Source organism: Papio anubis, chromosome 1, assembly GCF_008728515.1.
Source record: "Papio anubis isolate 15944 chromosome 1, Panubis1.0, whole genome shotgun sequence".
NCBI lineage: Eukaryota > Metazoa > Chordata > Mammalia > Primates > Cercopithecidae > Papio > Papio anubis.
In genome coordinates this window covers 45,407,237-45,422,217 of record NC_044976.1, presented here as the reverse complement: position 1 = coordinate 45,422,217, position 14,981 = coordinate 45,407,237, and the positions used below count along the sequence as shown (strand labels likewise).

Genomic DNA, 14,981 nt, shown 5'->3' with positions numbered 1-14,981 from the left:
GGGTACAAAAAAAATAGAAGGAGTGAATAACACCTACTAGTTGATAGCACAGCAGGGAGGCTATAGTCAATAATAACTATACATTTTTAAATAAAGAGTGTAATAGGATTGTTTGCAACTCAGTGGATAAATGCTTGAAGGGAGGGGATGGGTACCCCATTCTTCATGATGTACCTTTTTCACATTGCATGTCTGTATCAAAAAATCTCATTTACTCCATAAATATATACACCCACTATGTATGCACAAAAATTAAAAATTATAAATAAATTATATGTCTATCCTTATGCTATTACCACACTGCCTTACTGTTGCTTTTATTGTAAGCTTTGAAATCAGGAAGTATGAGTCCCCCTACTTTGTTATTTTCCAAGATTATTTTGGCTATTTGGAATCCTTGGGTTTCTATATAAATTTTAGAATTAGCCTATCAATTTCTACAAGGAACCAGCTAGGGTTCTGCTAGGGATTACATTGAATCTGTAGATCAGTTTGGGGATTATTGCCACCTTAACAATATTAGGTCTTCTGATCCATGAACACAGAAAGCCTTTCCATTTATTTAGGTCGTCTTTTTTTTTTTTTTTTTTGAGACAGAGGCTTGCTCTGTTGCCCAGGCTGGAGCGCAGTGGTGCAATCTCGGCTCACTGCAACCTCCGCCTCCCGGGTTCAAGCGATTCTCCTGCCTCAGCCTCCTGGGCAGCTGGGACTACAGGCACACGCCACCACACCAGCTAATTTTTGTATTTTTGGTAGAGATGGGGTTTCACCATATTGACCAGGCTGGTCTCGAACTCCTGACCTCATGATCCACCCACCTCGGCCTCCCAAAGTGAATGGATTACAGGGGTGAGCCACCACGCCCAGCTTTCTTTAATTTTTTTAACGATGTTTTTGTATTTTTCAAAGTATACATTTCATTTTGCATTTCTTTTGTTAAATTTATTTGTTTCATTCTTTTTGAAGCTCTTGTGTCTTAATTTCATTTCAGATTATTTATTGCATTCATAGTGTTTTAGAGTCCATATTCCCTCTTGACTGTCACTAAGTTATTTTTTCTGTTGTTGAGAGGTTTCTATCAGAATTTTGCAGATTAGAGGTGACAGGCCTATCAAACTAATATTACCAACCCTCCCCATTTACTCAGATCTGGGTCCTTGTGGTGATTCACCTAAGTCACAAGGAAATCTAGTCTCTAAGGCTCAAAAGGTGAAACTATTTTACGTAGTCAGTAACATTTTATTGCTACATAATAACTGTACGTATTTATGGAGTACCTGTGATATTTTGATACGTGCATATAATGTACAGTGATCAAATCAGGGTGTTTAGGGTATTCATCACTTCTAACATTTATTATTTATTTGTGTTTGGAACATTTCATGTCTTCTCTTCAAGCCTTCAGAAATATGCAATAAATTATTGTTAACAGTGCTATTGAACACCACAACTTATTCCTTCTGTCTAAAGACAGTAACATTTTAAGTATAGTCGTAAGGTTACAGAAGGATAAAGTGTGTGTAGGGAAAATTCCATACAAGATGAGAAATTTCATTCCTTACTCTTAATAATACAGGTCTTCTCACTATTCTTCAAACATGCCAAGGATATTCCTCCCTCAGAGATTTGAACATGCACGTCTGTGGTTGTATTACTCTCCCTGCAAGTTATTCAGGCCTTTGAACAAATGTTACCTCCTAAAAGACGCTTGCCCTGACCATTCAGACTAAAATAGGACTTCTAGTACTCTCTATCTCCAGCCCTGTTATTATTATCTTGGCCCTTATCAGTCTCTGACACTATACTGTGTACTCTTTTGCTTGTTCGTTTATTATCCACCACTAACTACAGTATAAAATCTGTGAGAGGGAGGGTCTTTGTTTGCCACTATAAACCCAGTGCATGGTACAGTTCCTGGTGCATAATAGGTGCTCAGTAAATCCTTTGTTGAATGCATAAATATATTAGGTGCTGAGAAAATTCATTTATTCAAAGATCAATTTACTACATAGAGTAGGCCAGGTAAGGTTTGACATTTATTCAATAGGTCACTGAATCTCAGCCAACATATGGGACCTAGGATGTATATATGCAAGTGTGTGTGTTTGTGTGTGTGTATCTGTGTGTGTACTTGGATGTACTGCAGAGAGCATCTTTGTAGCTAAGTAGTATAAAGCACTTGGGCTCCAGAGTTAAACTGGAGTTTGAATCCTCATTACTGGTTGCCAGTTGTACACACTTGGACAGATCATTTAACCTAGTCTGTAGGGCTCAATTTCCTCATCTGTAAAATAGGGATTGTAATTATATCTACTTCATAGGGTTCTTGATGTAAATATTAAATAACATAAAACATGGAAAGCATTTAGCAGCGCCTAGTTCATAGCAGTGCTTGATAAATGTTAGCTGTTGCTATTTGGGGGCACTGTGCATTTTCTGAACGTTTCTGAACAATGTTTACTAAATATATGTAGTACCCATTTTCAAGTATATTTAGATGCTTCTCTGGGGATGAAAAAATAGAAATTAAATATAGTACAGGATTCACAATAGTTTTCTGTCCTTTTTGTCTAGTCAGGAGTTGAAAAAGTATAATGAAATACTTCCATGTGCCTGGGGTATTTATGAAAGTTTTTTACCTAAACAAACAATTGTCATATTAGTTTATAATTTCCATGAGGGCAAAGGCCTTGTCTTTCTTATATTTCTCTGTATCTCTACCACCTGGTACATGTGATAGACACTCAGTAAATACTTGTGTGTTTATTGTTTGTGAATGAATAAATGAAAAAATATTCACATTGTTGAAAACCACTACTCTGGATGGTGGGCGCTTATCACTGGCTTGATTATGGCAACATTAGCAAAGAAGAGTACAGTATTTTAGAAACTAGATTTCAAGAGTCTCAACCTTTCAGTGGCCTTGAACTATCCAGAGAGCACTTTATGGGTTAAAATTGCTAAATGATAACAGAGAAAAATGGGAGCCAGAGTTGTCCACCTCTCCTGAGGATGAGAACAAACAATCCTGCAGCAGATACCGTGTAATTGGTCACATGAGGAAAAATCTGGCAGCCTTCAGATTACTTTGCAGCTGGGGACTCCCATCATCATGCTCAAGTGTATAGATGGGCACACCAAAACACACACGTGCAGGTGCCCTCCACTTTACACAAGAAGCAAATGTAAATGAATCTTGTTTTCAGTGATTTAGAGAAACAATGTAAATGACCCGTTACTCATCTGCTTCTAAAAGCAAAAAGTCCTTCTCCGGTGGTAGTATTTGCACTCTCATTTGTAAATGTTGGAAGCTGAAAGTTTTGTATTTGAGTTGGCTTTAAGCTTCACACATCTGTGTAAACGGACCTTCTGTTGTTGGGAGGAGAATTTGGATTTTCTTTGTAGATAGAGTTGGCAATTTTTTAGAGAGAAGCATTTACTACTAAGTCATGAGAAATAATTAGTGGTGCATAATTAGAGAGAGGAACAGGGAGAAGAAATGGTGAGCTGGATGTAGGGTCATGCCCCATTTAGTAACTGTTAGTTTCCCACTTAGGAGATACATCTTTTAGCTTCCAGATCCCACTCCAGTCTGAGTGTGTGATGTTGGCAAGTGAGGCAGAGAGTGTGACTCAGCTTACCCTCTATTGGGACAAGAGTTCACAGTAAATGTCGTTCAACAGTGACTTGGTCTGGCGGTACAGGTTATATTAATATTGAGACGATAACTACACTAACTTTGTTTAGAGAATTATCCCCCGAGTTTAGAAGTTCCAAAGAAAGCATGTTATGTCACTTCCAGAAAAGTCTCAGGCTCCTCTGCTTGTGTGACCTTATCACTTGAATTCAGCTTGTGTCTATAAGAGGGGACAGGTCCAGCCTGGCTGGCTGTCTAATTACTTTTACTTTTTTCACTGCAGTTTATTCAGGATGATAACATGGAGAAGCTTGAGGAAATTATTGAAAAATACCCTCGTGCCTTCCCTTTCTGGATTGGGCCCTTTCAGGCATTTTTCTATATCTATGACCCAGACTATGCAAAGACATTTCTGAGCAGAACAGGTAAGAAGAGGGGGAAATCTCTGGGACCTATTCCTCCTAGAAGTGAAATGCTTAAAACCCATAGGCAAGATTCCAAAGCAAAGATTGGTTGGAGATCTTTAAGAGACCCAGGGGCAAGTATGGGGAGGTGACAGGTTTCCTACCAGTACTGAAGGGGATTCCCATGTCCTCCCCAGTCCCTTGTCTTATTCAGGACTGCATGGGCATGTTGAGGTCAGTATAACTTAAAACCCAGCTGGCATTACCAGACTTGCCAGGCAAGGCTTCCCTTGCCTTCTCTGGGTTTGTTTTGTTTTGAGATGGAGTCTCACTCTGTCACCCAGGCTGGAGTTGAGTGGCGTGATCTCGTCTCACTGCAAGCTCTGCCTCCCGGGTTCACACCATTCTCCTGCCTCAGCCTCGAGTAGCTGGGACTACAGGCGCCTGCCACCATGCCTAGCCAATTTTTTGTATTTTTAGTAGAGACGGGGTTTCACCATGTTAGCCAGGATGGTCTCGATCTCCTGACCTTGTGATCCACCTGCCTCAGCCTCCCAAAGTGATGGGATTATAGGCATGAGCCACCGCGCCCGGCAGCCTCTGTGGATTTTATGACTTCACTGTCAGCAACACTTCCCATTCCTACCGCTGGTTTCCAGCATAAGTCTCAAGAGGGTGGGAAATCAGCAGTAACTCTGCCTCTGGTGGTTCAGTATGTAAGCCTGAATGTTAGGTCCTTAATTTACCCATCAAACCTTTTGATTATGATCCAAATTTTAGCTTTCCTCTCCACATATTTCTTAACTATGTCCCCTTTTCAGGTATGAGTCATCTACCTCCCCCACCCAATCCTTTTTTAAGGCTTTCATTGTGGATTATTTCATAGCGTAATACTAAAATGTCCAGTTTTTGCCCTGTCAACTTCGTAAAATGAAGGTTTTTATCTTTCAGTGTTTCCTGTGCATTGTATCCACCACTCCTAATAAAACCTAATAAAAGAAGAGCATTGTCCTGACTATCTCCATGTTTCCAGTCCCCTTGCTCTGATTTGTCTCATGTTCACCTGTTAAGGACAAGAACAGTAGAACACCTCCACTTTGGGGTTCACAAAAACACCAAGAGGCATTGGCACCTCAGTACCTGGTGTCTGCTGGCCTCTGCTCTGATCCTTAATTTGCCTTCTGTAAAGAATATCTGTTGTCCCAACTATGGTTATGGAAACTTTGCAACCCTCAGGCAAACTCTCTTTCTGTTGGAGGAAGTGTAAACGAGGGAAGAATCAGGGTTTCTGTACTTGCCTACCTCATAGGGCTGTTCTCTGAAACTGAGCCAGGACTAACACAGGTCTTTCCCTAGGCTGCCAAAGGCAGCAGAAAGTAAGCCCTGGGCTCTCTTTTGCTCACTATTTGTGGTTGGTGCAGGGAAACGCAGAAAACCGGAAAACCGTCACCAACTTGAACTGATAATGAAAGCTCCCTCTAATGATGTCTTTTGTTTCCTCTGCTTGACTCTGCAGATCCCAAGTCCCAGTACCTGCAGAAATTCTTACCTCCACTTATTGGTATGTATGTGTAAATGAGAGGTATAGCCCACTCTCATTCAGAGTCCCCTTTCCATAGTAGAGCATGCCAAAGGAACTGAAATCTGAATTCAAAAGCATAAAGAGTGTAAGGTAGAGCTATACTGTTATCTAGGGGAAAGATTGAAGGAGAGCTCTAAGGTCAACACACCACCACTTCCCAGAAAACTTCTTCATCCATTTCTCTCCCACAAAGTCTTCTTCTCAAGGCAGCAAATATGTGAATCTGTCCCCTCTCTCTTTAAAACTGCAGCCTCGGCCGGGCATAGTGACTCATGCCTGTAACCCCAGCACTTTGGGAGGCCAAGGTGGGAGGATCACTTGAGGTCAGGATTTCGACACCAGCCGGGCCAACATGGTGAAATCCCATTTCTACTAAAAATACAAAAATAGCCAGGCGCGGTAGCACGTGCCTGTAGTCCCACAACTCGGGAGGCTGAGGCATGAGAATTGCTTGAACTCAGGAGGTGGAGGTTGCAGTGAACTGAGATCGTGCCACTGCACTCCAGACTAGGTGACAGAGCAAAACTCTGTCCACAACCCCCACCAAAAAAAATCTACCCAAACTGCAGTCTCACCACCCCATTCTTGTTTTCTTTATCCTTCTCTCTTGTTTTCTTAGATGTTTTCCTTTCTTTTTGGAGTTCCTTTATTTCCACATGTAAATCAGTAAAATTTTGCTCTAGAGTTTGGCAATATTCTGTCAGCTGATAAATTAAGCTCTTTAATTACATAATTGGTATTTATGTTAAACAAGACATGAATTAAAGAAAAGAATATAGGCTTGTATTAGGAACCACTTAGATTTGAATCTTGCCCCCTCCTGCACTGACTGGTTAAATATGATCTTAGGGAAGCCATTTAATCTCTCCCTATCTTAGTTTCCTCATCTTTGACAATAAGGTTGAGAGTCACTTTGCTGGGCTGTTATGAGGATTAAATGAAATACATATTTTTAGCACTAAACGTAATGGCCACCATTGTGTGAGTGACAGATCATGCATCATGAGCCTGGCATGTTGTAAGCACTCAATGAATGGTATCAATTATGTATTAATAAACTTTAAAATCCTTTTAAAGTCAAATCCTAATGACTAGTCTGGCAGTAGAAGATTGTGAAGCATTAGCCTTAATTAAGTATTTCCACATAGTATCATTCCCAGACCTGCGCTCAAGGAGGGAATATCAGAAGACAGAGTGGACACTCTTGTCTATTTCCTTGTGAATTTATGTTCATCATATAGTTTATGGATTGGTTTGGAGTGGAAAGGAAAGGAATTTACTTGCTGTGTTACTAGTGTGAGCTAGGGAGAAGGTTGGCTACCTTAGGTATTCACTTTCAGTTAACCTCCACAGCAACACAGGGAAAAAGGTATTTAGTATCATAGTTCATTGTTGAGAAAACTAAACCTCACGAAGTTTAAGTCACTTATTCAGTTACTACATAGGTAGCAACTGGTGATTTCAGGATTAGCACGCTCATCTTATAAAGCTTTGAAATTTATTAGACTTTGAAACTCTTTCTCACAGTATTAAATGCATCCATCCCAGAAGTAAGCTTCTAAATTCACCTTCATCTATTAAATTGCATTGTATATTAATACAAGTGCTACTTTGATATTCCACTATTTCATGACTGCCTGTAGGTCATGGTTACTCCACGCTGCCTGTGTTCCTCATCTCTCCTTCATCTCATCTGATTAAATGGCATAAAGTTTTCTGCCTTTTATTTCACAAGGGAAAGGACTGCTGGCTCTAGATGGACCCAAGTGGTTCCAGCATCGTCGCCTGCTAACTCCTGGATTCCATTTTAACATCCTGAAAGCATACATCGAGGTGATGGCTCATTCTGTGAAAACGATGCTGGTAAGTGAAGGGGAAAAGTGCTCTGGTGCATTGCAAAATGCTCCCAGCAATGGACAATATTAGGTTAATGTTTCGTGGGCCATGAAAATTAAAATTCAGTTTCTAAAAATTTAACAAATGTACAAGTACTCATTGAACAATAGGTGTCTAAAAATTTGTTATGTTCTTTGGGTGATAATATTAATAAAAAGAAGATCCGGTCCTCTGTCTTAAATATATTTTGAGATTTTATGGCAGCAAACCAGGTACCAAATGGGTATAGGTGTGTTTCATGGACGGCAGGTCTGTACAAACTTACCCCAAAGTCTGAGGAAACCGAGAGGCTGAAGAAAAAGGCTGACAGATTATTAAAAAGAAACATTCAATAGAGGCTTTCAAACAGAAACCTTGGCTGTTTCACACAGTGGTGACACAAGATGTTGGATCCCTGTGCCATTACCCTCCAGACCCAGGAATTATAGACCATGGGGAGGGACACACATGCTTCAGAGGAAATTAGTAATAGTAAGAACTTGCCCTGAGGGCAAGATTTATTGTAAGTACATGCTCTTACACAAGGAATAATAGATAAACTGAAAATCTCAGAGCATTCCTGGAACTAAAGTTAATTGGAAGTCAAGAAGGTGGATTAGCTTCCAAGATGGAGTTGTGTTAACCTCCACAAGGTGACAGGCAAGGGTGGCAGAAGCAGCTATAACAGCTTCAGATTCAGAGGAAACTCAAATTTGCCATGAAATATAAGCTGGACTTGAATATGTAGGTAATATGAATGAGAGTATTCAAGGCAGACTGAGGGAGCATGAACAAAGGTTTGGAGATTGGCATAGACTTGCAATGGCTATAAAGAACCAAGCAAAAGAGAATGTCTGTATTAAAGTTGCAGATGTGAATTTCCTCTTGTAGTTGGTGGAGGATCACTAGGCCCTGATCTACACCTTTCAAAGGGGCGGAAGAACATTGTAGGGAAACATTCCTGTGAGTGGTCTCGGATTTACAAATGAGTTCCACTCCAAAACTCTATTTGTACAATGGCTTTGATTTTTAAATCTTATTTATTTTGAAATCAGACAAGTTATTCACTAATACACTTTCATCATAGACACTTCAAATACCACAAACAAAGGCAAAGTTTTCCTCTCACTTCATGTGCAAACCCATCCCTGTTCCCATACAAACCACTGTTAACAGCTCAATGATTGGGTTCTCAGCCAAACTCACAGAAGCAGTTTGAACCCGAAGTCAGCTAGGATTGTGGTGAAAACATCAGTGTGAGTTCTCAAGGCAGAGACCCAGAAACTGCGGCGCAAGCTAGCGAGAGAGGAGAGCATCCTTTTGTGATTCTAGCGCTGTTCAGCTGCAGCACAATTTCAGATCCTCCAGTGATTGCACTGGAGCTGCACTGGAGTTTTCTCTCTATTTCTCGGAGCGCTTCCTCCCCTCCTCATTTCTCAGCCACATATTTCTGTGGGATTTTCCTCACACTTCCTTCCTCTGCTGAATCATTCCAGAGTTTCTCAAGCTTGGAAGCCTCCCTCCTGTTCTTATTTCTTCTAAATTCACCATTTGCTCTCAGTAAAACTTACATAGTTGAGATAAAAGCTCTTTGACTAGACAATTTTTTTCTTAGGGAAAAGTTTTTAAAATTCTCTTTGCCTTTGTGGTTGCTGTGTCTCTGAAATTTTAAAAGTTCAGGTTGACCGATAGGTCTTAAGCTAGGGGCTAGGAGCTTAAGACCTATTGGTCAACCTGAACTTTTAAAATATCAATTTATTTGAATTTTTACAAAAAGTATGCTTATTATACAAATACATTTTCAACCAAGGACCTTGTGACAGTTTTAAAATGTCAGGCAAAGCATTTCAAGCAGTATGAGTAGGTCTCTTTGTGGGGAAGTTAAACCAGGTCAGGCTTCGCTGGGGGCAGCTCCCTGTAGCAGCTCCTCTCCACACTTGCTCCATTTCCCACTTTTGAATCCAAAATGTTTTTGAAAATGTTCTGAGTTTATTTTAAATGTGGCTCTGGTGGTTGAGAGCAGTGGCAGGGCATCTAGCAAGTTTGGAATTGAAGATGGAGGAAGCCCTGGGGTAAACCCCTTGGTATTATGGGTCTTGTGTCAATGATTGTTTTAATGGAACTCTGGTCTGTTTGAAAGCAGAGTTATGGTAATAACTGAAAAGCCACAGATCTTTAACTCAGCCATTTACCATATATGCAGGTTTCTCCATGCTCCTTCTCACTCCACTGGGTGTATTTTTCCCTTCCTCATGCCCTGAGTAAGCACATAGCTTATTTACTCATGTGACCTTTGGTTCCTGCTGGATCAGGTTTGTCTGCCTTAAATCATAAAAGCAGGGCCAGGCGGGAGCCTTCAAATGCAGGCAGTTTGGTCATGGTGATGGTGATGATGCTGACCTTGACCTCCTGTGCCAGGATAAGTGGGAGAAGATTTGCAGCACTCAGAACACAAGCGTGGAGGTCTATGAGCACATCAACTTGATGTCTCTGGATATAATCATGAAATGTGCTTTCAGCAAGGAGACCAACTGCCAGACAAACAGGTCAGTGGTGGGAGAGCAAAAAAGATATTTCTACACATTTTCTAAGTTGTTTATTAACGCATTATCCCAACTTTCTCTTCTAGCACCCATGATCCTTATGTAAAAGCCATATTTGAACTCGGCAAAATCATATTTCACCGCTTGTACAGTTTCTTGTATCACAGTGACATAATTTTCAAACTCAGCCCTCAGGGCTACCGCTTCCAGAAGTTAAGCCGAGTGTTGAATCAGTACACAGGTATTTGCTGGGTTTGGGTTGCCCACATCCATATGCTGTCATGATTGTACTGTGTCTGTCTAGAGGGATAAACCTTAATGTAACGAGAGAAAGAATCTTTGTTATTAATGGAGCTTTTATATAGACACTGCTCCAAAGAAATTTGACTTGAGTCCTTTATAAGGCTTTGCTTCAACCATAGCAGTAAGTCTTACCAGAATTTTCATATATATATATATATACTATTTTTACTGTGGATAATTATTATTAATACAAATATAGGTAGGCACTTAAGACTTGAAAATATACATGGAATATGGCTTTTTGCACAGCGATTGCAGTAATAATAATGACAGGCTAAAACCATGCAACATAGGAATGGAGAGAGGAACAGCGTAAACATGGACATGGACCTGAAAGAATCTTGATTCAAAAACAGTTTTAGCAAGCATAAACACAAAAGTTGAAATAGATTAAGCTTTTTAAGCAATTCAACATTACTTGTCATGAATGCCATAGTGGAAAATACTTCTCAAGCAGTGAATTAATCCTTCATCAGCTCCACCACTTACTAGCAGTTACTAGTAAGTTACTTACTGCTTTGTTTCAGTGTCATCTAGAAAATGGAGATTAAAAAGCAACCGATCTCACAGGTTTGTTACGATGAGTGGGTTAATATATATAAAGCATTTAAGACAGTGCCTGGCACTGAATAGATGTTAAATATAAAGTATAATTATGTCAAATGTCTTTGCTTCCAGGAATTTTGCAAGACACACCAACATATGCACATTTACACATACATATATGCACACATGCACATAGATATTATAAAGAGGACACTCAGAGAAGCAGGTTATTGACAATTTAAAGCATAAATGGGCATTATAAATAGCAACCATTCCCAAGTCTTTCTGCATCATGGCACACACAGAAAATGTTAGTGTTTGTGTACTTCATTGGAGTAAAGAGGAATGGATCTGGGGGAAGCTATACAGAACTTTGTAAAAAAAATCTTTACTTTTTAAATATTATACAATTATGATGAAAAAGTAAAATGCAAAGTATTCAGGAAAATAATATTTAAATGTTAAATTTATTCAAAATTTAAAACCTTTCCAATTTTTTTTTTTTTTTTTTTTGAGATGGAGTCTCTCTGTGTCACTCAGGCTGGAGTGCAGTGGTGTGATCTCAGCTCACTGCAACCTCCACCTCCCGGGTTCAAGCAATTCTCCTACCTCAGCCTTCTGAGTAGCTGGGATTACAGGCACCCGCCACCATACCTGGCTAATTTTTGAAAATTGTTTATTTTTATTTAGTCAAATTTATCAATATTTTATTTTATTGCATCTGGATTTTTAGTAATCACAAAAAGCCATTCTCTATTCCAGGGTTTCTCAACCCTCAGCACTAATGGCCTCTTGGATTAGATAAGTCCGTATTGTCAAGACATGTGCATTATAGGATGTTTAGCTGCATCCCTGACATCTACCCACTTGATGTAGTAGAGCTCTGATAGTTGTGGCAACCATAAATAACTCCAGACATTATTAAATGTTCCCAGGGCCAAAATTGCCCCCAGTTGAGAACCACTGCCCTGTACCCAGGTTGTAGAGAAAATTATTTATATTTTCTTGTGGTACTCGTATAATTTCATTCTTTTCGTATTTAAATCAGAGATCTAAACTCCATTTAGAATTTATTCCTATATATGGTATGAGGTATTGATCTAATTTTTCCAAATGTTTATCTAGTTGTCCCATCACCATTATTCAAAAGTTTATCTTTTCAAGTGATTTGAGATAACCATCTTTATCACATTCTAAACAGATACATGTACTGGTATCTATTTTGGATGAGAGTATATTTGGATGTTCTCTTATATTCCATTGACCTATCTACCAGTGTACTAGAATCACACTGTTTTAATTAAGGAGATTTTGTGTTTTTTTCCAACATTAATAGACCTTATTTTTAGAAAAGTTTTAGGTTTGCAAAAAAGTTCAGCAGAAAGTACAGAGAGTTCTCATATTACCCATGTAACAAACCTGTACATGTACCCCTGTATCTAAAATAAAATTTGAAATTTTTAAAATAGTAAATAAATATTACCTGTGTTCCATATTTTTGTTTTGTTTTTTTCTTTCAACTCCTTCAATTATAAATATATTGGCATTTCATTTCCTGCCTTCTATTTCATTCCATTTTATTTAATAACTTTTCCATGAAGATAAAATATTAGACTGAGGAAGAAAAGAATGATTGGTCACTTGCATCTAAACTTGAAATCATTTTAATTTTATTGCCCACATACTGATAGAAACTATGTTTTTGATCTGTGTTGTTTATCTTTGGAGCTTTGATCAAAAGTCCCTTTGCTGGGAAAATAAACCATCTGTGAAAATGACATCTATTTAAACATCTGGAAATCAGGCAAGATTTGGAGCTATTCATTAACCATGGCTTGCTTTATAATTTATTTGACTTTGCTATCACTTTGGTAATTGGAAACTATTTTTCTACCCAGATGCGATAATCCAGGAAAGAAAAAAATCCCTCCAGGCTGGGGAAAAGCAGGATAACACTCAGAAGAGGAAGTACCAGGATTTTCTGGATATTGTCCTTTCTGCCAAGGTGAATCTTCTAAATTTCTAAGCCTGCTCAAGTGGCCAGTTAATTATGTAAATAGGTGGGTAAGTGAGAATGGGATGGGGAGACAAGAATAAAACCGATTGACTAAGTTTAACCATACTTTGAATTGATGAGTGGCTTCATGCAATTTGAGACAAAGAGAGAATTCTGCACCTCTATCGCTAGAGGAGGATTAGTAAAGACTAAACGAAGGATTTGACAAGTTTTGGGGATTGTCATATGGATACATGGATTTTAGGGGATCATGTAAAATGGTCACATGGATAAACATACAAAATTGTGATGATAAGATCCTGGGGAATCTGGGAGTTGAAGAGAATTTCTAGGGCCTACTGATTGAGGGCCCTCTTTGTAAGGCCTGCTTTTCTTATCTAACCTTGGTTCTCCTTTATTCTTTGGGCAGAATATGGTTTATACCACGTATTTGTCGAACTGAATTAAAATTTAAATCCCTATTGACAACTGATTTTTCCCCTAAAATCATGATTGTGGTCGTATATCCAAACATTTATAAACTGGCATCTTATTTAAAATATCTGTATTGTACTTTCTAGGATGAAAATGGTAGCAGCTTCTCAGATACTGATGTACACTCCGAAGTGAGCATGTTCTTGTTGGGAGGACATGACTCCTTGGCAGCAAGCATCTCCTGGATCCTTTACTGCCTGGCTCTGAACCCTGAGCATCAAGAGAGATGCCGGGAGGAGGTCAGGGGCATCCTGGAGGATGGGTGTTCTATAACCTGGTAAGATCTGCACCCCTAAATTTTTCATCCTAGTTTTCCCCCTGAGATTTTGCTTTATTTTTTGCCCTGGTACCTTAGTGACCCTAGTGTCTCAGGATATGTATAGGTGAAACAGAAGAAGTAGGCTACTTTTCTGTTCTTTCTAAAGAGAGCTCCCTATTATTCTCTTTTGTCTTTTGGGGGGGGAAAAAGTTTATCCATAAATTCTCTGTCATTGTTTTTCTAATCAATGGTGTGTGAAATGTCTTATGTCTTTATTTCACCTTGGCTATGATGCATTGGAAATGAGGACTTGATCCCTATGCTGACACTTAGAACTTAAACAGTAGGGTTCAAGTGGAGTTCCTCTTCTGAGAGAGCTGAATGATTAGCTACATTATCTAAGGCTCATTCTCGACATCTCCCATCCGCTTGTCACCAATTTTATTCCTTAGGATTGATTTTAGACTTCAGACATAATACTAGATGATATATACTATAGCTGAGTTGAGCAAATATGGACTGCGGACATTTTAAATACTGAGACTTTTTTTTATGACTATGATTTATTGTGGGCCCTGTCTTCGATGAGCTCATGGTCTAATACAGGAGACAGGAGACAGACCTCCAAATTGCAGTGTAGCATGATGAGGGCAATGACAGAGATATGTGCTGGCATGGGAAGACACAGAAGACAAGTACCTACCCTGGCATGGGAGCTCAAGGAGATTTCCTTGGGTATACGACACTTCAGCTGACCATTACAGGGTAAGTAGGAGTTAGCCAGGTGGAAACTGTCATCTCTATTTTGCTAGACTTTAAGTATATCTTGCTGTTAATAAAGCCCAGGTTATGCTGTTTGCAAAGATAAAATATGTTCCTGACATAATCTGGTCAAAGGGACAGGAAGATGGAAATGCTAAGGACAACTCAGCAGCATGACCAGATAAAAAACACCATATTTCATATGCAAAAGTCAACTCAATTGGAACATTTGTAAAACCAAATTTGACATTATAAAAGTATATTAGAGATCTCATTTTATAAGGAAATAAAGCCCTTTCCTGCCATAAACTAAAAGGTTTAATCTATATAGCACAAAATACAATGTTAAGTAATCATTTTTAATTTTTTTAACTGACAAAAATTGTGCATATACATGTTATATATATGTGTGTGTATATATATGATATACAACATGATATTTTGATATATGTACCCATTGTGGAATGACTAAATCTATCAATGGACGTGTTCATTAACTCATACTTATGTTTTGTGATGAGGACATTTAAAATCTACCCTCTTAGCAATTTTCAAGTATACAAATTTTTATTAACTCCG

At 38.9% G+C, this 14,981-nt stretch overlaps 2 protein-coding genes across 6 annotated transcripts in view; one reads left to right on the top strand and one right to left on the bottom strand.

Moving 5' to 3' along the window:
• LOC101014805 (putative inactive cytochrome P450 family member 4Z2) overlaps nucleotides 1-14,981 on the bottom strand; it is an 87,652-nt gene that overhangs the window by 33,319 nt on the left and 39,352 nt on the right.
• The window catches only part of LOC101014098 (cytochrome P450 4X1), a 111,070-nt gene that overhangs the window by 85,857 nt on the left and 10,232 nt on the right, over nucleotides 1-14,981 (top strand). For 4 of the 5 annotated variants that reach the window (XM_003891835.4, XM_017961261.3, XM_009207975.4 and 1 more), the window contains 7 exons: nucleotides 3,921-4,062; nucleotides 5,558-5,602; nucleotides 7,359-7,486; nucleotides 9,917-10,044; nucleotides 10,128-10,282; nucleotides 12,789-12,895; nucleotides 13,468-13,658. In XM_003891835.4, the coding sequence (XP_003891884.2) occupies nucleotides 3,921-4,062; nucleotides 5,558-5,602; nucleotides 7,359-7,486; nucleotides 9,917-10,044; nucleotides 10,128-10,282; nucleotides 12,789-12,895; nucleotides 13,468-13,658 (896 nt within the window). The remainder of the gene's footprint in view (nucleotides 1-3,920; nucleotides 4,063-5,557; nucleotides 5,603-7,358; nucleotides 7,487-9,916; nucleotides 10,045-10,127; nucleotides 10,283-12,788; nucleotides 12,896-13,467; nucleotides 13,659-14,981) is intronic. The other variant, XM_009207969.3, reaches the window with a different exon arrangement.